This window comes from Schistocerca cancellata, chromosome 8 (assembly GCF_023864275.1).
Source record: "Schistocerca cancellata isolate TAMUIC-IGC-003103 chromosome 8, iqSchCanc2.1, whole genome shotgun sequence".
NCBI lineage: Eukaryota > Metazoa > Arthropoda > Insecta > Orthoptera > Acrididae > Schistocerca > Schistocerca cancellata.
In genome coordinates, this window is record NC_064633.1 from 362,169,464 (window position 1) to 362,196,206 (window position 26,743).

Genomic DNA, 26,743 nt, shown 5'->3' on the forward strand with positions numbered 1-26,743 from the left:
GTGTTGGGTGTGTTGATTGTGTAGAGACGTAGTTGTTTCATCAAAAATGCCAGCTTGTATTGTTTACGGATGTACTAATCGATCAGATCGTAATCTAAAGATTTAAGGAATCACATTTCATTCATAACTGGAGCAATTCAAGCAATAATTTCTTTTGTATACATGAATTATTGTTGAAATGTTTACTTTTACTGTAGTGGTTTTATTTTTACCATCTGACTTCAGATTTGCCTTACTTTATTTTGTGTCCGTTCTTTTCTTTTCTGTGTTTTTTATTGCCTTGCAACTCGCAAATGCTCCGACATCCAAGCCACACTGTCTCAATGGTCTCGATCCCGCACAACACACGGCTACGTAATCGCGCTGATTGTTGGGGCAGCATCTGATGCCCAAAATTCCTGTCGCCTATTATTATTCACATTATTATAGCTGTTCACATTTTCTTTCCCTTCAAAAAGAGAGTGGCAGCTTTTGTGAATGTGTATGTGTGCTGTGCTTCCTTTCTGAAGAAGGCTTTGGCTGATTTATGTGAACACACTTCTCGTCGTGCCTGTGTTGTGCTAGGCGTGTGAATAACAATCTATCCGTTTTATAGTATATTTATTCACTCGTGAAGTTTGTTGTAAAGAATCTACTGCACTTCAAGAGGAACAATGATGTACATAATTACAATACTAAAAGAAAAAATGATATTAATTGCGCCACATTAAGTTAGTCTGCAGCACGAACAGGGGTTTACAATGCTGCAACCAAAAGTTTTGATTACTGACGCATTGATATAACATGCCTGACACACAGCCACGCAAAATTTAAAACTAAACTGAAAACGTTTCTATTTGATAACATATATTACGCGGAAGATTATCTGTTACTGTAATATGTAAGTGGTGATGGGTAGGAATTACTGATTGACATCTGCCTATCTTTAACTGAAGAAGGTAAAAACTAATAAATAATCAGCATGGAGCCATACTTACAAAAAAAAAATTGATGTCAATATAATTATAATGACTCATTCCATATCATTATGATTTATCATGAAAATGTTACATGGAACATGAAACTAAGTAATTGACAATTGGTGTATCACTTATATACTTTGAAAACCTCAAAATGAAATTCAAAAGTACAATCGAGCAGATGATCAAAGTAGATGTACATTCAAATTGTGCTCTGTTTGGTTTTTCCTGAAAAACTGACAATTACTGATGATAAATATTCTGGAAAAAGAAGCAAATAAACTACTGTTGGAAAGAAAAGCCTACATTTTGTGCAGGTTAGGACATCATTACTGAAAAGTTACTCACATACATGTTAAAGCAAAATATCCATCTTAAGGGGTCTTAAGCGTTTAGTGTCTTTATATGACCCAACTGTCACAAAATGGAAACCACTGAAAATCAAAAATGATTTATCTGTAACAGTTATCTACAACTTCGAGCTACTTATCTTCATAAACGCCACTCTGATTTAGACATTTGTCGGTGCGTTGTACGAACTTTCCAATACCCTCACCATAGAATTCAGCCCCCAGTGCTGTCCGCCAATTCCCTACGCTGGTCTGCAGCTCGTTGACTGTGTCAAAATTTTGTCTTCATAGCTTAGATGAAAATCAGAGGGAACCAATTACGGGTTGTATTGTGGCGATGAAACACTTCCCATTGGGAACGCTGCAGGTGCATCTTCATTGCCCCTGCAGAATGCGGCTGAAAATTGTCTTGAAGAAGGAAATGCATCATAGTTATGGTATGCGGGCAGCATAGCTTCAGGCGAAAATACTCACTGGGCCCTCGTACTTGGCGGGAGACACTGTAGTTGTAGGCATCTTTACGCACTCACTGTGCACTTGGAACTGAAAAGAGTGACATGATGCGATCGACGGGAGTACTAGCGAAACTGCCCAACACATCTATGGAAAACTTCATCGGATTTCCACAGTGGTTTCCATTTAGAGACATAGCCCTCGAAAAAAAAAAAAAAACAAAAAAAAACAAAAAAAAAAAGAACCTTAACGTGCAGCACGCAAAAGGCGTTTTTCTTTTGGACTACTGTAATTTTCTTTACTGTGTTTCCTAAAAAAATGCACCGTAGTGGTACCCCGGGACTTACTTTCATTTTCTAAAAATCCAGTGTGGTACAAGAACTGCTTCGAGGAACACGTTATGAGAGATTCACAGAAAACAGGTTGGAAGAAATCCCACGCGCCGACGCATTAAAGGAATCCAGGAAAGGGTTAAATTGGACAGGCTTGAGTGTGATGGCATGACCAATTATACAATACGTCACCTATACCGTTTTGTAATGACTCGTGGCCAAACTGAGAAACTTTTAAGGAGGTTTTTCACCACGAGGGAGAGGTTTCACTTGGATATGGAACACCATAATAAACTTGTGATTTCTCTTCCTCCCCGAAATGAAGCCATTATCAAGACTAGAACGGTACAAGGTATTAGCATCTTGATTATGAGGACGTCCGGCTTGCACGAACGTAAAGATCACTTAAATGTTGCTCGCAATCTAAACTGAAAGAGTCTTATTAATAAAGATCCTAACTGCAACAACTACGTTCTTGTGACAAGAAACAGAAGCAGTACGGAGTGAACTACAAAACAGTAACAAATGGTTCAAATGGCTCTGAGCACTATGGGACTTAACTTCTGAGGTCATCAGTCCCCTTGAACTTAGAACTGCTTAAACCTAACTAACCTAAGGACATCACACACATCCATGCCCGAGGCAGGATTCGAACCTGCGACCGTAGCGGGCGCGCTGTTCCAGACTGTAGCGCCTAGAACCGCTCGGCCACCCCGGCCGGCAAAACAGTAACAAAGCAGACAAAAACGGCTACTTCCCACAATACTGCAAGGTAATCAACAAACGACTTCAGCCAATTCACGCTTAGACAGCCCATCAACTAACGCATACTGAACACAGTATAGTGGTCCATGCATCAGCTGAACGCGTTGGTCTTGCGAACAAATGCTCAGGAAGAGCGCATGTTGTTAATGTTGTGCTCGACTGCCGGGCCGACTGCCAGAAGACGGCCTGGCAACATCCAGCCACGTCCCACGCTCAGCTGCTCCAGTCTCTCTCCCTCCCTCTCTCCACCATTCATCTACCAATCTATCCACCTCCGCCAGCTAATTCTGTTGCTCATGCTCATGATACAGTTGTTACAATCATTTAATGTAGGCTTTCACGGCTGTTACTGACTTCACTTGAAACTTCCAGCCCGTGGTCGATGTATAAAACTTGCTCCTAACGTTTCATCTCCGACTTGAGGAGACATCTTCAGAGGTAAAGCGGCGAACTGCAACCAGAATCGGAGGGAGCACCGAATGTATAGTACCTGTGTAGAAGGCACCACAGCCCATCACATGACGTCGGCTAAGAGATTGTCTCTGGTATTGCCAACATTCTCAATTGAAAGTAATCGATCGTCCTTCTTACAGTTGTAACGTTGACATCCAAATTTTATTTAATTTATCGCTTTCCTCTTTTCTGTTAAAATTATTACGGTTTTTGTAAATCTCCATAGCCCCTCTATAAATGCGCGCATGATAATGCGATGTTTTCTATATGATGCTCGTCTCAGTGAATTTTATTTCATGATCACCCGCTTGGTAAACATATTCCGACATGGCTGATTTGTCCGCATGTCCCAGGCGGCAATTCCTACCGTGTTCAACCAGACGGGTGTTAACACTTCTTTTCGTGGTACCAACGCTACGGTCGCAGGTTCGAATCCTGCCGCGGGCATGGATGTGTGTGATGTCCTTAGGTTAATTAGGTTTAAGTAGTTCTAAGTTCTAGGGGACTGATGACCTCAGCAGTTGAGTCCCATAGTGCTCAGAGCCATTTGAACCATTTTGAACCGTGGTACCAAAATAAACCAGTCCACTGGTTCGTCGACCAACGCCTATCAGCCGGGAAGTTTTAAGTGAAATAATTACAATGACATAATTCGAAACGTTTATAGCTGTGTAATTGTGTATTGGAAGTGATTGCAAGAATACTCACAGTAGTGGCTTTCAGACGAGGGAACAGCGTGGTGGCATCGAAGTAGAGTCGTTGGTCCACGACCACCCTCTTGGCTGGATCCTTCGGGTACAGCGAGTCATCTTTCCCGTACTTGGACACCAGGTACGTGGCGATTGCGTGGCTGCCACAAGTAAAGGCGTCATTAGCAACTTGAGGTTAAAGCTGGCAACTAGAAATGCTTTGCGGTTTGGGATGGACACGGAAAAGATAGTGAACAACAAAAAAGTGCGAGAGCCATAGGTCACAGATGCAAAGGCACTAAAAGATACAATATACATGTAGAACCTTGAAGATGAACTGACTAAGGAAAGTTTCGCAAGCGGCTTTACAGTACGATTCAGGACAGGACCAAGGAGGAAGAAAAGTGGTCCGTCAAGTTATTAAAGTGAGTCCTGAGTTTAGAACAGCTCTCATGTAGCGACAAAAAGTATATTTGGGCTTCGTTCGGTTACAGTGAAAGACTACGTAGTAGTGAGGTGGTGTGTTCACTGCCAAGGCCTTGGTCATTCGGCAAGACATTGCGATAAACAAGTAGTAATATGTGGACATTGTGGGGAACAAGACCATATCAGAAAAGACTGAAATAAAATCAAACGAGAGGCAGTGTGTGTGCCATATAAATATGATGGGAAAAAATGCACTGGGATCAGAAACGAACGGCACACGTATCAAACCATCCTAACAAGGTAGATTTTAAGAACGGATTATGAGTAGGCGTCTCATAACAGAAGAAAACAATGACACCATGAAGTGCCGTCTATGTAAGACACATAAATCACCATCGAGGAGGAGAGACACCGAAAGAGCGAGGAATTTCTGGCAAAAGTAAGCGGTAAGTACCATAGAATATAGCATGCGACACAAACTGAAGTAGAGCATCGTACATCTACAAATAAGCAGAAAAGAAGTTGAAAGGTGGCTACACTGAGCCACAGCGCCAGAGATCGCGCCAGAGATCGCGCCAGAGAGTATTGTTCTGCCGCCTCCACTGGCAGTGCTTATTGAGACGTAGCGGCAGGCAGTTCTTACCGAGAAGTTGTGGTGGACACTGCTTGTCGTGAAGTCAGAGTGAGATGTGGTAGTGGAGAGTGTTGTTCCACGTTTTATGCAGTGGTTTGATGGGAGAGATAGCAGATGTTGTTCTAATGGAGATATTGTAATGGTCAGAGTGCATTTCGTCAATATATATGGAGGTATTTTCTTTTATTCCTTTATTCTTTCAGTGACCTGAATAATGTGTCATTACAGGTTCAGTCAACAAAGCATCTGGCGTGTGTTCTTGTATTAGAGTGGAATTTTGGTTTTCTTGCACAATTATAGTACTTGTAATTTTCTTTTATCATGTCAGTATAATTGGTATTTAAAAATTCTTGTCTTGTTGAAGAAGAACCGTGCCAGATGTGCGTTGAGTCATACTACCACATACAGAACAGCTACACTTGTGCTTTGTTGGTTTCGTAGGTTTTATAGTTGCTGGGGACTTAATTAATTAATTGTGCTAACAGAAATTTTCTTACATTCTTTGTTGTCATTCTAAGCAGTCAGATTGCGTACTACAACTAGTCAGGGCCAGCCGTTTACGAGACTTGCGTAATCGGACTTACAGCTACTAAAAATATTTTCATTTTTATTTAACTAAGCCCCCATGCACGTGGCGACCGCTGCTTCGGATCGTCCCTTGGAATCTTCTGATTGTAAAAATAGTAGACAGTAGTATTGTTGTAGTAATTTGTAGTTTAGTAATTGTAGTCTAGATTGCATGTGTAGATTTGGTAATTGTCATTCTTCTAATGGTATTTCATAATTTAATTTTGTTCTCTTGTATACGCGTTTGACAATCTAGTGCAATTATTTCAATTGTTCGTTAATCGTGTTTGAGGGAAACATTTCATGTAAATGGTATTGTTGGAGATAAAGAGTCATTGTGTGTAATTTTCATATAGTGACGAGTTTTGTATGTTTTGTAAATGATTACGCGATCGATGAAAAAGGCAAAAATGATGGATAGTGAGAATGACGAAATTGTTAACATGGCGAACTCGCCAACACAGGAGAACAGTGTGATGAATAATGAAGTGGAAAACGATGTAATAAGTCGGGAAAATAGTCCGGAACCATTTCAAAATTTTTCTCAATCAGAAAATTCACAGAATACGAGAATAACGACAGAAGATTCTGAAATAGTATCGAACACAGATAGCCTTACAGCTATGACGAAGGAAGCTAGTTTTGCGGGAAATGTTAGGGGCGAAAAGAATTCTGAACCATTTAATATGGAGCAGTTGATGGGTGCAATATTAAATTTGGGATCTCGGTTAGACTCACAAATGGGAACAATGGAAACACGGATGGGAACAATGGAAACTCGGTTAGGATCTGAATTTAAAACAGAGATTGGAATAATTAAAACAGAGATGGGAACTTTGGAAACACGGTTAGATTCACCAATAGGGACATGTTTCAAAAATATGAAAGATGAATTAAAGAAAGAAATCAGAGAAGAAGTACAACCGATTTTGAATGCTCAAAATAATAGATTAGTTGCAGTAGAGATTAGACAAAGGGAACAGGATAGAGAACAGGAAGAAAGAGATCACGTGATAGTACAGAAATTTTCAGAGTTAAATTTACAATGTGCAAAAGATAAGGAAGAAATATTTGAGAGAATCGAGGAATCCGTACCAGATGACAGATTAAATAACCTAACACAACAGTATGAACAGTTAACTACTAAATGTGTTAATACTGAAACCCGAGTCGCGACACTTACGGAAGACGTAAATAAACAGAAAGAACAAATAGGTGATTTATCGGAAAGAGTTGAGGAGATTTCAGATAAATTGACAAATCTTAGTCTGAATGGGGACAGAGATTCAGATGATACAGCACCATTGCCATTTGTAGAAACCGAAGAGTACCAGAGCATAAGTAAACATGTTGAAAATCAGGGAAAATTTAATGAAAGCGTTAAAAGGGAAGTTGAGGCATTACGAAAGCAAGTCAAACAAATTGAAGGCGAAATCGTAGGAAAGGACAGCAGAAGAAATCTAGAATCACAGATGGCAGAGGGCTTTGAAGAAAATAATTTGTTTCATTTATGGGATGCAACAAGAGAGCGCCAGGCGCGTGAATTTAACAATAATCGACATTCGGACTGGGACAGACGCGGTAGGTCTTTGTCGCCACGAGGCGAAAACTTTGACTATAAACACTTTTTGACTGTTCGGAAATTTAAGATCTTCCGCAATTCTAAGAATGACATACATCCATGTGCATGGTTAGATCAATTTACGTATGCTTTTCCGCCAAATTTGCCACTAAGTCACAAACTGAAATTTATGTGCAGCTATTAAGGTCCTCAGGGGATTCACTACTTTAAGTGAATATGTGCCGTAGCGAGCATAGGGCCCCGAGCTGTAGTGGTGCTTTTTCTCTTTTAGTTTTCTGTACCACTGCCTACTCTTTTACTATTCTTTGCATCTATCGAAACAACTCTTCAACTATCAGTCTATCTAGAGAGTAAGTAAACAATAACCTGATATGACTATTTTACCTAAAAGCGACTTCGTAAATTACCGTTTGGACTTTACCTTCAGCAGCATTCATTTGTAGCTTAAATGAAATTTTACCAATTTATCTTCGTAACAATATTACTTCATATGTTGACGACATTCTTATTGCTAAACGTCTTGGAGTGAGCACAACAAAATTTTGGATTCATTGTTATGTATCTTTGCAAGAGTTGGCATTACAGTAAACTTGGAAAAATCTGAATTTGGTCGTTCTCAGGTGAAATTTCTCGGTCACATTATTTCTACAGAAGGTATTCTTCCTGATCCAGAAAAATTAGACGCTATTCGTAATTATGCTGTTCCTACCACAAAACGTGATGTTCGTAGTTTCCTTGGTGTCTGTAATTTTCTTAGACGCTTTGTTAGATTGGACAATTTGGTCACACCTCGTTTTTGCGAACTATCTGGAAAGTTCTTTTTAAACGAAAATCGGTCGACAACTCTGTTTGGTTAGTTTGTATTCCTGATGAGTGGGTTAATAAACTGATTTGGTATACGCATTTCAGTTATGCACACTTTGGTCCCAGAAAATGTTTTCGTAAATTACGGGAAAATTGCTACTTCAGTAATATGGAAAAACGCATTCGATCTGTTCTGGCCAAATGCAAATTATGTCAAAAGGCTAAGCCGCCAACAGTTTCTCACAGAGCACCGTTGTTTCCTATCATTCCAGCGAAATTAAAGGACATGGCTGCAGTTGATTTGTTCGGTCCAGTGGTTCGTTCTACTAATGGTTTTGCTTACATTTTCGTAGCAGTGGAGTTGACATCAAAATATGTGTGTTTTACACCGTTACGCAAAGCAACAGCTCGTTCAGTATCTAACGCTTTCATCAAACATTTTCTTAAAGAAGTGGGTCATGTTGATAAGGTTATATCAGATAATGGATCACAGTTTCGTTCTAAAATTTGGCTTCGTACTCTACAGCGTCGTAAAATTAAACCAATTTTCATTTCACTTTTTCACCCCCAATCTAACGCTTCAGAGAGATGGATGAAGGAAATCAATAAATTGTGTCGTCTTTATTGTCATCAGAATCACAGAACTTGGGATCAGTATCTTCACATTTTTCAAAACATTCTGAATGAACTCCCTAATGATTCAACTTCTTTACCGCCTTTACTGATATTAAAAAACAAAGCACCGACAAATCGCATTTCCGAAATGGTTCCTTTTCCGCCTACACGGAAACTGCGGCATTCTGAAGTTGTGAACCTGGCTTTGCAAAATATTGCATCTGCTGCTGCTAGAAGAGAGAAATCAGCTAAACATCCTGGTCGTTTAAAAATTTTGTCAGTTGGTCAGAAAGTGTTAATTAAGTCTCATCGTTTGTCTCACAAAGGAAAAGGCTTGTGTCGGAAATTTTTTCTGCTTTATAACGGTCCATATAGAATTCGCAAAATTATTCATGATAACACTGTCAAAGTAGAAACTCTTAAATCACGACGTTCTAAGGTAATACATCATATATCTAACGTTAAAATTTTTGTGGAATGATATACTTTTGAAAAATTTTTGTACAATGACATACTTGTGAGAAACTAACAGCTACATGTAAACATGCGGAGAGTACAAGGATACCGCGCTGTGTTTTGGCGGCGGCATATACTCAAAGCAACAGTCAAGTCTGCGCGCCGCACAGGGCAGTCGTTGACTGCAAACAATCACTTCCTACGTCACGCGCCTACAGCTGATCGAGCGCTCAGTGCGAATGCACTGACAGCCGTAAATAAATACATAGTCTAATTTCTCCGACTAAATTCAGTATAAAGCTATAATAACGTGATGAATTATGTTATTAACATTCAGTATTTTTCAGGATACGGTTCTATAAAATATTTAAGAACTTCAGGTAAATTCTGTGCGTGTCCGACGTTAAGACGACTTGCTATCGAGAAAATTTCAGGAAAAATGTCATTTCGAAGAAGAAAGTAATAAACTAAAAAGGTAATTATTAATTGAGTTTATTTTTCAGGTAACATATTTCCACTTAGGTACGTACTTTAGACGTAATTTACTGCTCGCGATTACGTGATTCATACTTTGTGCTAATTACATGTTCTATGAAATTACTTGTGAAGCGACGTGCTTGCGTACGTTAACTGATTTTGACAATGATTATTAATGAACTGAGTTGTAACTTGTGTATATTATGCATCGCTTGGCTGCTATGCTTTTTCACTGATGTCATATTTTTTTTATTATGTGCCTGCTGTGCTTATTTATTTAAATTATAATTGTCACCTGATTAATTGTGCTGATGTGGTTAGGTATGTAAGTTATACTTTGTGATTTATCTGCTTGCGCCTTCATGTTTACTTATTTGCTTGCGCCTTCATGTTTACTTATTAAGATTACATATGAACATTATTTGCTTATGATGATATGATGCTAATGACCTGTTTAGTACGTAAGATATATGTTTGCTGCTATGCGTATGGATAGCATATTTATACATCTCTGTTTGTCGTCACAACTACTCTTTAATTTGGGATATAGAAATGCTGATATACTGTGTACAAACATAGAGTTTAGGTCACACTATTGTATTAATTATAGATTGTTTATTTGGCAGAGCCTCGTTGTAAGATTTGTGCTGCATCCACTTGTTGACATTCTGTTCTCTACTGGTATATTTACTCGCTATTGCTTGTTTTGCTTACGCTCAGTGCTTTATATTTTTAAGATAAGAAAATGAACTGCTATAATTCGACGAATGACATTAGTACAAGAAATTTCATAGAAGTCACATGAGCTGGAGGTTTTATGAAAGCTGTATAAATGTATGCCAATAGGAAGGAAGCTAACGACATGACATACCAACACAGTTATTACACTGCATTTTTCGTGAGCAATTGAAATAGGAAGTGACACTTGACACAAGAAATACTCCACATGTTTGCTTCTGTTTGCCATAATTCTTGAAGTGGTGTACACACTGTGAAATATTAGGATCATTCACACTCCGTAATCGTACTTAATTACTGAGAGTTATTCGAACTAAGTCTGTTAGAGGTCATGTATGCATTCTTTGTTTATAATTCATAATGAGTAGAAGATTTTGGTCAGATGGATTACACAGAGGTTGTGTGTTGACAGTGTGTCTTCGGATTGTATGGGATGAGGAGGTTTGCATTAGGATTTTATCTGTACTTGTTCGAGGAGACTGACTAGAGGAAAGAGTTGTTATGGAAGTGAAATGATACTGGCAATAAAGTTTATATGTATCGACGTATTGAAGAGGTATTATTGAGGTATTGAGATTATATGAAGTTGATTGGAGTTTTAGTGTATAAGAGGTAAAATAAGTGAGGTGCATATTTTTTTTTTTTTGTTGGTCTGTATGGAACAAGGAGGATGAAGATAGCAGACTAGAACACTAAAATGGAAGGAAGATTGTCAACACACACCTTGTTAAATCACTAAGCAGTATGTACTTTTTTTTTTTTTTTTTTTTTTTTTTTTTTTTTTTTTTTTTTTTTTTTTTTTTTTTTTTTTGGAGAGAGGAAGTTGCATATCTTGGCACACTGACAGTTGTTCAGCAACTGTACATTTTGATCTGGCTTGGCAATCATTGGTCTTGACATGATGACTATGACGTTGACTTAACTATTATTGACTGTTATACATTGCTGCCACTATTACTTGATACACATGATGAACATGAAATTTTGACAGAAGTGCATGTACACAATTAACACTATTCAATTACACAGTAGTACTTAATGTGGATGAAAGATGAGTGAGTGTGTTTTGTGTGTTTTCCTTTCCTAACCCTACCCACCTATCTCCTAAATATTATTTTATTTGTTTGTAGTGGCTTGCACTGACACCCATAAATATTATAGGTTTACTGATGTTTGTATATTTGTAATAGTAATACGACAATTATCTGATATCATTTGTGTGTTTATTAGAATTTGTATGTTTAGTGTAAGAGCATTGTAAAAGCATTTGTATGTGTATTCAAACTATTGTTCATGCTTGAACTGTCTGAGTAGTGATGGTGAATATTATGAACTGTTACCTGCACTTTTCAACATGATGTGTGACACTTAGAAATGTTTAATTTCTGCTGATGAACTGTGTGATCAGTGATAGTAAATATTATGGACTGTTACTTGTACTTTTTCTACATGATTGGTGCCACTAGGACATGTTTAATTTCTGCTGAGGAACAGTGTGATCAGTGATAGTTGTTTAATTTCTGCTGAGGAACAGTGTGATCAGTGATAGTTGTTTAATTTCTGCTGATGAACTGTGTGGTCAGTGATAGTAAATATTATGGACTGTTACTTGTACTTTTTCTACATGATTGGTGCCACTAGGACATGTTTAATTTCTGCTGATGAACAGTGTGATCAGTGATAGTGAATATTATGGACTGCTGTCTGCACCTGCTCCACAATGCTGGGTGCCACTGATGAACTGCTTCTACTGAAATGATGTCACCTGATGGTGTCTGCACCTACTCAACATTGCTGGGTGCCACTGATGGACTGCTTCTACTGAAATGATGTCACCTGTTGGAGTCTGCACCTGTTCCACAATGCTGGGTGCCACTGATGGACTGCTTCTACTGAAATGATGTCACCTGATGGTGTCTGCACCTACTCAACATTGCTGGGTGCCACTGATGGACTGCTTCTACTGAAATGATGTCACCTGATGGTGTCTGCACCTACTCAACATTGCTGGGTGCCACTGATGGACTGCTTCTACTGAAATGTCACCTGTTGGTGTCTGCACCTACTCCACAATGCTGGGTGCCACTGATGGACTGCTTCTACTGAAATGATGTCACCTGATGGTGTCTGCACCTACTCAACATTGCTGGGTGCCACTGATGGACTGCTTCTACTGAAATGATGTCACCTGATGGTGTCTGCACCCACTCGACATTGCTGGGTGCTACTGATGGACTGCTTCTACTGAAATGATGTCATCTGTTGGAGTCTGCACCTACTCAACATTGCTGGGTGCTACTGATGGACTGCTTCTACTGAAATGATGTCACCTGTTGGAGTCTGCACCTGTTCCACAATGCTGGGTGCCACTGATGGACTGCTTCTACTGAAATGATGTCACCTGTTGGAGTCTGCACCTGTTCCACAATGCTGGGTGCCACTGATGGAATGCTTCTACTGAAATGATGTCGCCTGATGGTGTCTGCACCTACTCAACATTGCTGGGTGCTACTGCTGGAACTGTCAACCACTTGTTGTGAAAACATTTTATGTGAATATTTGTATAAACTGATTTTTTGTGTATTACTGTTTGTGAAAAGTTATGAGACTCTTACCTGTACATATTCGTCATTGCTGACGCTATTGATTGAACTGTTTAACCACATAATACTTGTGTAAACTGTTATGTAAAGTCACATGTATGAAAGAATTTGTATTGCTTAGTGTATTTTATATATTAGGCTATTGAAAGGTCAGTGCAAAGCCAAAATTTTATCTAGTTATATGATATTTACGTATTAATATTATCTTTTCCCCCCCATGAACCATGGACCTTGCCATTGGTGGGGAGGCTTGCGTGCCTCAGCGATACAGATGGCCGTACCGTAGGTGCAACCACAGCGGAGGGGTATCTGTTGAGAGGCCAGACAAACATGTGGTTCCTGAAGAGGGGCAGCAGCCTTTTCAGTAGTTGCAGGGGCAACGGTCTGGATGATTGACTGATCTGGTCTTGTAACATTAACCAAAGCGGCCTTGCTGTGCTGGTACTGCGAACGGCTGAAAGCAAGGGGAAACTACAGCCGTAATTTTTCCCGAGGACATGCAGCTCTACTGTATGATTAAATGATGATGGCGTCCTCTTGGGTAAAATATTCCGGAGGTAAAATAGTCCCCCATTCGGATCTCCAGGCGGGGACTACTCAGGAGGACGTCGTTATCAGGAGAAAGAAAACTGGCGTTCTACGGATCGGAGCGTGGAATGTCAGATCCCTTAATCTAACAGGTAGGTTAGAAAACTTAAAAAGGGAAATGGATATGTTAAAGTTAGATATTGTGGGAATTAGTGAAGTTCGGTGGCAGGAGGAACAAGACTTTTGGTCAGGCGATTACAGGGTTATAAATACAAAATCAAATAGGGGTAATGCAGGAGTAGGTTTAATAATGAATAAAAAAATAGGAGTGCGGGTTAGCTACTACAAACAGCATAGTGAACGCATTATTGTGGCCAAGATGGACACGAGGCCCATGCCTACTACAGTAGTGCAAGTTTATATGCCAACTACCTCTGCAGATGATGAAGAAATAGATGAAATGTATGACGAGATAAATGAAATTATTCAGGTAGTAAAGGGAGACGAAAATTTAATAGTCATGGGTGACTGGAATTCGTCAGTAGGAAAAGGGAGAGAAGGAAACATAGTAGGTGAATATGGATTGGGGGGAAGGAATGAAAGAGGAAGCCGCCTTGTAGAATTTTGCACAGAGCATAACTTAATCATAGCCAACACTTGGTTCAAGAATCATAAAAGAAGTTTGTATACCTGGAAGAATCCTGGAGATACTAAAAGGTATCAGATAGATTATATAATGGTAAGACAGAGATTTAGGAACCAGGTTTTAAATTGTAAGACACTTCCTGGGGCAGATGTGGATTCTGACCACAATCTATTGGTTATGAACTGCCGATTGAAACTGAAGAAACTGCAAAAAGGTGGGAATTTAAGGAGATGGGACCTGGATAAACTGAAAGAACTAAAGGTTGTAGAGAGTTTCAGGGAGAGCATAAGGGAACAATTGACAGGAATGGGGGAAAGAAATACAGTAGAAGAAGAATGGGTAGCTCTGAGGGATGAAGTAGTGAAGGCAGCAGAGGATCAAGTAGGTAAAAAGACGAGGGCTAATAGAAATCCTTGGGTAACAGAAGAAATATTGAATTTAATTGATGAAAGGAGAAAATATAAAAATGCAGTAAATGAAGCAGGCAAAAAGGAATACAAACGTCTCAAAAATGATATCGACAGGAAGTGCAAAATGGCTAAGCAGGGATGGCTAGAGGACAAATGTAAGGATGTAGAGGCTTGTCTCACTAGGGGTAAGATAGATACTGCCTACAGGAAAATTAAAGAAACCTTTGGAAAGAAGAGAACCACTTGTATGAATATCAAGAGCTCAGATGGCAACCCAATTCTAAGCAAAGAAGGGAAGGCAGAAAGGTGGAAGGAGTATATAGAGGGTTTATACAAGGGCGATGTACTTGAGGACAATATTATGGAAATGGAAGAGGATGTAGATGAAGACGAAATGGGAGATAAGATACTGCGTGAAGAGTTTGACAGAGCACTGAAAGACCTGAGTCGAAACAAGGCCCCGGGAGTAGACAACATTCCATTTGAACTACTGATGGCCTCGGGAGAGCCAGTCATGACAAAACTCTACCATCTGGTGAGCACGATGTATGAGACAGGCGAAATACCCTCAGACTTCAGGAAGAATATAATAATTCCAATCCCAAAGAAAGCAGGTGTTGACAGATGTGAAAATTACCGAACTATCAGTTTAATAAGTCACAGCTGCAAAATACTAACGCGAATTCTTTACAGACGAATGGAAAAACTGGTAGAAGCCAACCTCGGGGAAGATCAGTTTGTATTCCGTAGAAATGTTGGAACACGTGAGGCAATACTGACCTTATGACTTTTCTTAGAAGAAAGATTAAGAAAAGGCAAACCTACTTTTCTAGCATTTGTAGACTTAGAGAAAGCTTTTGTCAATGTTAACTGGAATACTCTCTTTCAAATTCTGAAGGTTGCAGGGGTGAAATACAGGGAGCAAAAGGCTATTTACAATTTGTACAGAAGGCAGATGGCAGTTGTAAGAGTCGAGGGGTACGAAAGGGAAGCAGTGGTTGGAAGGGGAGTGAGACAGGGTTGTGGCCTCTCCCCGATGTTATTCAATCTGTTTATTGAGCAGGCGGTGAGGGAGGCAAAGGAAAAGTTCGGAGTAGGTATTAAAATCCATGCAGGGGAAATAAAAACTTTGAGGTTCGCCAATGACGTAATTCTGTCGGAGACAGCAAAGGACTTGGAAGAGCAGTTGAACGGAATGGACAGTGTCTTGAAAGGAGGGTATAAGATGAACATCAACAGAAGCAAAACTAGGATAATGGAATGTAGTCGAATTAAGTCGGGTGATGCTGAGGTAATTAGATTAGGAAATGAGACACTTGAAGTAGTAAAAGGAGTTTTGTTATTTGGGGAGCAAAATAACTGATGATGGTCGAAGTAGAGAGGATATAAAATGTAGACTGGCAATGGCAAGGAAAGCGTTTCTGAAGAAGAGAAATTTGTTAACATCGTGTATAGATTTAAGTGTCAAGAAGTCGTTTCTGAAAGTATTTGTATTGAGTGTAGCCATGTATAGAAGTGAAACGTGGACAATAAATAGTTTGGACAAGAAGAGAATAGAAGCTTTTGAAATGTGGCGCTGCGGAGGAATGCTGAAGATTGGATGGGTGGAGCACATAACTAATGAGGAGGTATTGAATAGAATTGGGAAGAAAAGGAGTTTGTGGCACAATTTGACAAGAAGAAGGGACCGGTTGGTAGGACATGTTCTAGGGCATCAGGGGATCACAAATTTTGCATTGGAGGGCAGTGTGGAGGGTAAAGGTCGTAGAGCGAGACCAAGAGATGAATACACTAAGCAGATTCAGAAGGATGTAGGCTGCAGTTGGTACTGGGAGATGAAGAAGCTTGCACAGGATAGAGTAGCATGGAGAGCTGCATCAAATCAGTCTCAGGACTGAAGACCACAACAACAACAACAATTATCTTTTATTTTTGTCTGTATTTTTTTGACGAATTTGGTGGTATTTCACCACCAATGCTGGCAAAAATACCATCAAATTCCAGCCCGTGGAGGAGGGGCATATGAAAGGTGGCTACACTGAGCCACAGCGCCAGAGATCGCGCCAGAGAGTATTGTTCCGCCGCCTCCACTGGCAGTGCTTATTGAGACGTAGCGGCAGGCAGTTCTTACCGAGAAGTTGTGGTGGACACTGCTTGTCGTGAAGTCAGAGTGAGATGTGGTAGTGGAGAGTGTTGTTCCATGTTTTATGCAGTGGTTTGATGGGAGAGATAGCAGATGTTGTTCTAATGGAGATATTGTAATGGTCAGAGTGAATTTCGTCAATATATATGGAGGTATTTTCTTTTATTCTTTTATTCTTTCAGTGACCTGAATAATGTGTCATTACAGGTTCAGTCAACAAAGCATCTGGCGTGTGTTCTTGTATTAGAGTGGAATTTTGGTTTTCTTGCACAATTATAGTACTTGTAATTTTCTTTTATCATGTCAGTATAATTGGTATTTAAAAATTCTTGTCTTGTTGAAGAAGAACCGTGCCAGATGTGCGTTGAGTCATACTACCACATACAGAACAGCTACACTTGTGCTTTGTTGGTTTCGTAGGTTTTATAGTTGCTGGGGACTTAATTAATTAATTGTGCTAACAGAAATTTTCTTACATTCTTTGTTGTCATTCTAAGCAGTCAGATTGCGTACTACAACTAGTCAGGGCCAGCCGTTTACGAGACTTGCGTAATCGGACTTACAGCTACTAAAAATATTTTCATTTTTATTTAACTAAGCCCCCATGCAAAGTTTTGGGCGAAAATTCAGATCTATGTGGTACAACAGAGAAGCAAGGTCGGAGACGGATGCAGGAGTGACATGATATAGGCGAACAGGATTTGGTGACACAAACTGGTAGCTGTACGTAGAATGCGACAGCACATATCCTGAGGAATACACTACGCTACCTACAAAAGTAAAACAAGATTCTCCGATGCAAAAAGTGAATCTGCAACAAAAACAGTACGAGACTCAGAGCCAGCTCGTACAGGAAACAAACATCTTCTACAAAGGAGTAAACAATAAACACTGACCAGAACAGGTCCGCGACAGACTTCTGAAACCATAGAAAACGTTATGCAACTCACTAGACTGGAAGAGCCGATGACACTTATTACAGCGTTAAGACATCTAGTACGGTATATGCGTCCAGAGGGGGGGTATATTACTTTTCCTGTACCAGATTTCGTAGAAAGAGCTCATCTCAGAGTGAACAATCTGCCAATAGAAGTGGAAAAGCTGTAGAAGTTACTGAAGCAGGTTTCTGTCAGAAGAAATGAATCATTCTCCTTAGATACTTTGTACAAGCATTTTGTGATGACGCATGGTCGTACAGCATGCGATTACAGGCGAGTAGGACAAGACTGGCGAATATATACCCGTCACCCCTAATGGAGATAAAGATAGGATACCTTAATGCCATGAGAAGTGTCAGTGTATTGCATGGGGCTAGAAGAGTGGCAGAAGAGTTGCAGTTAGATGTAGTGTGCCTCCAAGAACAGTACACGAAGGTAGGAAATATCCCCTGTATGCCAATAACTGACCAGATAGTCACACAAGGGAAACGCACCATGGCAGTAATAAAAGTACTTAATAAGGCCATAACAGTGACAAAAATATCGCAGTACTGTTCAGAAGACGTAATTTGTGTGGAAACGTCAACCGGAAGGGACGATTGCATCCTGGTTTCCATGTATTTTCAATTTAGTGATGAGAGCGACGAGTATCTCCTAAGACTAAAGGATATCAGTCACCTAGGACGAACTAAGCCTCTTGTGTACTCCACTGATGCAAATGCGAAGTCAGTATTGTGACATGTCTGCCTGACAGATGGCCGTGGAAGACAACTAGAAGAGGCCATTATGGAACTGAACCTGTAGGTACTGAATGCACCTTACAATCCGCCAACCTTCGAAGGGAGGGTCGGAGCAACGTTAAATATTGACATCATTTTAGCAGATACGGCAGGGGCACGCCGTGTGAAAGGCTGGAAGGTTACGAGTGGAATGGCATCGAGTGACCACAATATCGTACACTATACCATCACTGGCTGGGAGATCCAAGACGACACAGAAAACGCGCGCATAAGGTCCAATTATGAGATCAAGGACGCTAAGTGGGAAGAACTAAGAAGAGTGTTTCAGTGTCCAGGAAGTCAATCGCTGGGTGATAATGTAGACGTTAAAGCGCAAGAACTAACAGTGGCTATACATAGAGCAATGGATGCATCGGTACCTATCAGCGAAGGTCATTCTAAGAAAGTACTTTGCGTCTGGACAGAGGCTCTGCAGAAATTAAGATGCAGAACAAGAAGAGCCAGGGAGCTGTGCCAGAGCAGCATCGTTGAAGAAGAAAGAGCCCGAAGCTTGCGTAGATACAGGTATTTTAAACAACGTTTTAAGGAAGAGTTGGGGAAAACGGAAATGGGACGATGGAAGCAATTCGTGGAGGCTAACTTAGAAACCGATCCCTGGCGTGTACCACATAAAATAGTCTGCGGGAAAATACTAACACCAACAGTTACCCACGATCAGAAGGAATGATGGGACGGTGACAGAAAATTGGGAAGAGTCAGCCGTGCTAATGGAAACACTACTTCCTGACCTTGGAGAAGAAGGCGAGACGGATAATCAGCGTAGGTTACAGGAAATGTTATGGGAAGAATACAGAACAATAAACTTGTCTATCCTTTCTCACAAGAAGAAATTAGGCATATAATTTTAAGAATGAAAAAGAAAAAAATCTCTAGGACTGGACGGGGTCCCTCCCGAAGTAATACAAGCCTTATGTGACCAATTAGACAGTTACTTGTGCGAGCTGTGCAATGAGTGTATCTTGCAAGGAACAGCCGCTGCACCGTGGAAGAACGCTCAAATGGTCATAATCAGTAAATGGCAAGATAAGGATCCAATTATACCCAAGTCCTACAGACCAATTTGTCTTTTGTAGGTTCTCGGCAAGATATTTGAAAAGGTTACAAGATGACACACTGTTACACGGAATGAGCCCTCACCAATACGGGTTTACAAGACGCAAGTCAACTGAAGACGCAGTTAATAAGGCGATTTTGCTAGCTACAGATACTCATTCTACGTACGCTCTAGCGACGATGATTGATATTGGTAGTGATTTCGTAGTCTTAGGGGCTATAGCAGGACCCTTTGATTGTCATCCGCGACACCGTTACAACACAGTGATACCTCGATGATGTTCTACGTCCCGTTTTGTTGTTCTTCACGACAAGCTAACCTGGGCTTACATTTCAGCAAGGTAATGCACGTGCATACATGGCGAGAGTTTCTGCTGTTAGTCTCGTGCTTACCAAACCCTACCTTGGACCGCGAGGTCGCCGGATCTCTCGTCAATTGGGAACCTTTGGATAATTATGGGCAGGGTCCTCCAACCAGCTCGCCATTTTGACGATCTAAAGCGCCAATTGGACAGAATTTGGCACGATATCCCTCAGGTGAACATCCAACGACTTTATCAATCAATTCCAGGCCGAGTAACTGCTTGGATAACGGATAGAAATAGACCAACGCGTTACTGGCCTGCTGATTTTGGGAAGTCCTTTTTCATGAATAAATCATCCAACTTTTCAGAAATTGTAATCATTTGTTTATCTGCACATGTACATCACATCTACCAGTTTCCTTTCCCATTCGGATAATTCCTTCGTGGTAGGTAGTTTTTTTTTTTTTTTTTTTTGTCAGAGAGTACTTTTATTTACTATGTGGTGTGCTGAAATCGGCACGTCACCAACATCGCCTATTTGAGGATTCTCTTTCCAGAACAGGAATCGATACGTCATCAGACTATGCCCTACTCGAAGTGGCGTGAGAAGTTCTTCCATGTCCCCTTAGTAGCCGGAAGCAGTTACAACACAGCCTAGTAGTTGGTTCCACCAGTCGCAATTTTGTCCACCGCTTCCAGCCACTCTTCTTCGTGTGGCCACATCTCCGTGCTTACAATGCGAGGGCATAGCACATAGGGGCAGCACACTGACCCACTTGATTTAGAATACACGCGTCCATGGATGCAAAACCCGCCAGTTCATTATCATGAATCCGCTTGCGCCCTGCTATTCATGAGAATGATAGCCCCATTCTTCGCAGGTGAAGAACAGACCTGAGTGTTACGGACTTATTTGTCTCCTGAGTACATTCGTTAAATACATTTAAGGGCACTCGGGGAGTCGGAACAAACTTGAAATTTGCAGGTATTAACACATTCCTCTTGGTTGGTTGGTTGGTTGGTTTGGGGAAGGAGACCAGACAGCGTGGTCATCGGTCTCATTGGATATGGGAAGGATGTGGAAGGAAGTCGGCCGTGCCCTTTCAGAGGAACCATCCCGGCATTTGCCTGGAGTGATTTAGGGAAATCACGGAAAACCTAAATCAGGATGGCCGGACGCGGGATTGAACCGTCGTCCTTCCGAATGCGAGTCCAGTGTCTAACCACTGCGCCACCTCGCTCGGTCATTCCTCTTGATTCAGTACGCTTAAGATTGCATGTAACGCTGCGTTAAAGTGGTAAATTGTATTGGGAAGCGAATCTCGAGGACGTGATAAGGGTAAATCGTTGAACAGTCAAGAGTGTCCCCCTGCTTAGACCTGTCTCTAAATACAGGTATGTGGTTGTGGACTTCAGTTAAAATTTCATTAATAATCGAATTAAAAACAAAAGCAGGAGTGCAGTCTCTACTCTACTCCCTCCTTTTCTTTTTGAGTCATCACCTTCTGACTGGCTTGATGCGGCCGGCCGCGAATTCCGTTCCTGTGCCAACCTTTTCATCTCAGAGTAGCACTCGCAACCTACGTCCTCAGTTATTTGCAGGATGTAGTGCAATCTGTCTTTTTCTACAGATTTTACCCCTAGGTGTTTAGCTGAATTTACGGCCTTTATATATGACTGATTTATCGTGTAACCGAAGTTAAACGGATTCCTTTTAGCACTCATGTGTATGACCACACACTTTTCATTATTTAGGATCAATTGCCTATTTTCGCACTATACAGATATCTTATCTAAATCGTTTTGCAATTGCTTTTGATCTCCTGATGACTCTACTAGACGATAGACGGCTGCATCATCTGCAAACAACCTAAGACGGCTCCTCAGATAGTCTCCTAAATCGTTTATGCAGAAAAGGAATAGCAGAAGACACCGAAATCACTTCTTTTTTACCCGATGACTTTCCGTCAATCACTTCGAACTGTTATCTCTCTGACAGGAAATCAGGAATCCAGTCGCACACCTGAGACTGTATTCCATAACACTGTTCCATAACAGCTTGGGAGGTACGGTGTCAAAAGCCTTCTGGAAATCTAGAAATATGGAAACAACTTGAAATCTCTTGTCGATAGCACTCAACACTTGGTGTGAATAAAGAGTTAGTTGTCTTGTGTTTTCTAAATCCGTGTTGGCAATGTGTCAATAGATCGTTCTCTTCAAATAATTCATAATGTTCGAACACAATATATGTTCCAGAATCGTACTGGATACTGACGTTCATGATAAAGGCCGGTAATTAAGTGGATTACTGCTATTGCCTTTCTTGAATATTGGTGTGACCTGTGCAACTTTCCAGTCTTTGGATAAGGATCTTTCGTTGAGCGAGCGGTTGTATATGATTGCAAAATACAGAGGTATCTCATCAGCATACTCTGAAAGGAACCTAATTGGTATACAGCCTGAACCGGAAGACTTGCTTTTATTAAGTGGTTTAAGTTGCTTCACTTCTCCGAGGGTATCACTTTCTAAGCTACTCATGTTGGCAGCTGTTCTTGATTCGAATTCTCGAACATCTACTTCGTATTCTTTGGTGAAGGAATTTTGGAAGGATGTGTTTAGTAACACAATAGTTTTAGCAGCACAGTCATTGACACTATGTCCTTTGCTATCGTGCAGAGAAGGCACTGATTGTGTCTTGCCACTAGCATGTTTTACATACGACCAGAATATCTTCGAATTTTCTGCCAGGTTTCGAGACGAAGTTCCATTGTGGAAGATAGTGTAAACATCTCGCATTGAAGTCCGCAATAAATTTTGAGCGTCTGTGAAAGATCACCAGTCTTGATGATTATGCGTTAATTTAAATTTGGCATGCTTTCTTATTTGTTTCTGCAACAGTGTTCTGATTTGTTTTGTGTGGCATGGTGGATAAACTCCGTAATCTGTTAATCTATTCGGTATAAATCTATCAATTGCTGTCGTCTCTATTTCTCTGAATTCAAGCCACATCTGATCTACACTGACACTGGTAATTTGGAAGAAGTGGAGATTGTCTCTCAGGAAGACATCAAGCGAATTTTTATCCGCTTTATTCAATAGATATATTTTAGTTTATTTTTGGAGGGTTTGGGAGTTACGGGAGTCAGTCTCCCTACGGCAACTCTGTGTTCACTAATTCCTGTATCCGTTTTCATGCTCGTTATTAGCTCAGGGTTATTTGTTGCTAAGAGCCCAAGTGTGTTTTCACAACTGTTCACTATTTGAGTGGGTTCCAAATAATTTTCAGAGAATGGTTCAAATGGCTCTGAGCACTATGGGACTTAACATCTATGGTCATCAGTCCCCTAGAACTTAGAACTACTTAAACCTAACTAACCTAAGGACAGCACACAACACCCAGCCATCACGAGGCAGAGAAAATCCCTGATCCCGCCGGGAATCGAACCCGGGAACCCGGGCGTGGGAAGCGAGAACGCTACCGCACGACCACGAGATGCGGGCTTTCAGAGAATGTGTTTAGTATAATTTTGGATGATGTTATATGCGTACCTCCGGATTTAAACATGTATTTTGGCCAACATATCAAGGGTAAATTTACATCACCACCAATTCATGAGTCGGGTAGGTGTTTGAAATAAGATTCAAGTTTTCTTTCAACATTTCAGCAACTGAATCATCTGAGTTGGGATTTCGGTAAAGAGATCCAATTATTATTGTTCTTCCGGTTGCCAAAAATGGCTTTTAATTCACGGGAATTATCCACTTAAATTTCGCTACAAGATAAACTACTTCTACCACCAGCAGGGAACCCACCACCAACTGTATTTAGGCTATCATTTCTGAACACCGTTAGATCCAACGCAAAAATTTCGGCTGAACTTGTCTTCAGTTTTATCCAGCTTTCGGAGTCTATAACGATTTGAGCATCAGTGCTTTCTAACAGCGCTTGGAGCTCTGTTACTTTGCCAACACAACTATGACAATTTACAACTGTTATACCGATGGTTCCTAGATCTACGTTCTTCCTGAATTCTACATGCTCCGTTTGAGACTGAAGCCCTTTTTGAGTTTCGCGAGACCCTCTAACCTAACAAACCGCCCAGTCCACACCATACAGCCCTGCTAGCCGCCTCCTGCGCGCAGTGGACTCTGTACCAGAAGTCCGCAGTCGGTCCTGTCCATCTCGCGACCAAGACTGGTAGCCTTTATCTCTTCTGGAGCCGCGCGGGATTAGCCGAGCGGTCTGGAGCGCTGCTGTCGTGGACTGTGCGGCTGGTACCGGCGGAGGTCCGAGTCCTCCCTCGGGCATGGGTGTGTGTGTTTGTTCTTAGGATAATTCAGGTTAAGTAGTGTGTAAGCTTAGGGACTGATGACCTTAGCAGCTAAGTCCCATAAGATAAAAAAAAAAAAAAAAAAAAGTCACTTCTTGATAGCCTTTCAAAACCAGAGAGTACTTCTTCCGATCCAAAGCGACACACATCATTGGCACAGAAGTGAGCCATCATCTGCAGTTGGCTGCATCCTGTGCTCTTCATGGCATCCAGAATGATTTGTTCCACGTCTTAAGTGACTCCACCCGGCATGCACACGAAGTGCACATTGGCTCTCTTCCCCTGCTTGGCAGCCATGTTCCTAAGGGGCCCCATAATGCATCTAAAATTGGAGCTCCCAACCACAATAACCACACCCTCTGTGACTGCCCGGATCTTGCATTCTGAGAGGTTTACTCTCAAACAGGACAAGCGACTGCATTTGGCTGAGGGACAGAGGCAACCACCGTAAGTGACGGAAAATCATCGAGGAAGACAGAACAATATCTGGCGTTCTCCAATGAAGTGTTATAGGCTTTTGCTGTTCCTGATCTACATAAACCATTTACGAGACAATCTCAGCAACACTCAAATTGTTTGCAGATGATTCTGTCGTTTAGGGTCTAGTAAAGTCATCAGGAGATGGGAGCCAACTGCAAAATGATGTAGACAAGATATCTGCATATTGCGAAAAGTGGCAATTGGCTCTGTACACCCACAAGTGTTATAAATGAGCATCGTAATAAAATAAGAGAAATCAGTGCTCTCACGAAACGGTTTAAGAATACGTTTTTCTCCTGATCAGTTTTGAGAGTGGAACAGTAGATAAATAGTATTAAACTGATTCGATGAACTCTCTGCCAAGCTGTTAAATGTGAACTGCGGTCATGTGAATGTAGACGTAGATTTAGATGTAGATGTTTCATTTAAGCAGCTGGTCGGATTGTAAGCCTGAAACGTCGCCTTAGAAAAATTATACATGACTGTGCTTAAACTGACACACAATATTTTTAGCGCAACGTAATCTGACTTTCAATAATCCCTACAAGAGAATGGCCCTGACTAAATTAACCTATACGTTTCACAAATCACTTACCTCACAAAAATCTTCGTTACTCGAACTACTGCAATACAGTGAGCGCCACTACTGCCAGCTAAATAAAAGATTCAAACTACTGAAGGCACTAACTACTGATAGGCATAGTTAGCAAAAGAAAGATTTTGATAGAGAACAAACAATGTAAATGTATTTACCTTTATAGTGTTCGAAAGTCATTTTATATATATATATATATATATATATATATATATATATATATATATATATATATATATATATATATATATATATCAGTCCATGATAGCCAATATTACAAATTTACTGTCTCTGATGGACACACGTCCAGATCATACGCTCTCAAAAATCCGTCACCTCACTCCCCACATCCACCGCAGTTTGGTCCCTTTAATCCTTAAACCAACCAACCAACCAACCACATCCACCACTGCGCAACGCTACGCGCTGTTAACAGCCAACTGCCCAACACTACAATAGCGACTATTGCAACAATGCCGACCAGCCTCAGACTGCACGCAGCACAGTCAGTGATTTTCATATAGAGCGCTACGTGGCGTTACCAATAAAAAAAAACCTAAACAGCCTACTTAAAGGCCGTTTCACTGATTTTAGCGGTTTAGTTACAAATTCTAACACCTTCTGAATATATCGACACACAGTTTCGAATATCCCTTCTTCCTTTTCAATAAATGTAAGTACATTTTGTTATAAATGAATCCTGTCATTGTGCACATTTTTCTTAGTTGTTGATTCTTCTGTACGACATTCTGCTGTGACACTAGTAGCCATGGAAATAGGTGTCCACCCAGATAGAGCCCCGTTTTGTTGTATAATCCTTACATAACTGAGGTGCGGCAGGTTAATTACAGGATGTCCACTAACTACTTTTTCGGCTCAGCAGCCATCCATCACATCAACACGTAGCACACCCAGAGGTTGAGGAGTTTCTTCTAGAAATCTGTACTATCTTCGCGATACAGGCGGTTAAGCCAAGGTTTCCGTCCTCTGTGACACGCAACGTTCCACTGTCGCGTCTCAAGAGTGCTCGCTGAAGCCCGCCCAGAATGTACGGTTACAAAGGACTGGCAGCGCTCAGCGACCCGCTGCTCAACAACTCCAGATTGTCCTAGCCCGTACCCAGTAACGAAACCGAGCTTCCTAATTTGCTCATCATTTGGTGCGATCCACAATACACCTACGGCTTGTTGAATGCCATAGACGCAATGAGCAACCTTCATTTCCGCTACCAAGTGCAAGAACTGATAATCATAATATTAGATAGCATATTACCACTTAAATTCCACAGGCACTTATGTAACGGAGAAAATAATCACCTCCTTGGACTACGTACAGGAACAGATGATATTCCACACTGTCTGAGGAGGTAGGTCCCAGGTGGATAAAGGGATATTGCGGCATTAAGGGAAACAAAGTTAATGTTTTAGTTCGTTAGCCGCGATAATGAATATAACTACAGCGTAATTTCAGCTATTTTTTACGAAGAGTCAGGGAAGCTTACGCACAAATATGCGCTTTGCTTGCAGTGCGACACTGCTATGACAGTTCCGCGAGGTTTTTAAATACGTTTGAGCATCATCCATGGCGGCTTCAATAAACATCTGACGACAA

At 40.9% G+C, this 26,743-nt stretch overlaps 1 protein-coding gene across 2 annotated transcripts in view; it reads right to left on the minus strand.

Moving 5' to 3' along the window:
* The window catches only part of LOC126094904 (glutathione S-transferase D7-like), a 238,151-nt gene that overhangs the window by 178,479 nt on the left and 32,929 nt on the right, over positions 1 to 26,743 (minus strand). For both annotated transcript variants that reach the window (XM_049909542.1, XM_049909540.1), the window contains exon 4: positions 4,021 to 4,162. In XM_049909542.1, coding sequence (XP_049765499.1) covers positions 4,021 to 4,162 — 142 coding nt within the window. The remainder of the gene's footprint in view (positions 1 to 4,020; positions 4,163 to 26,743) is intronic.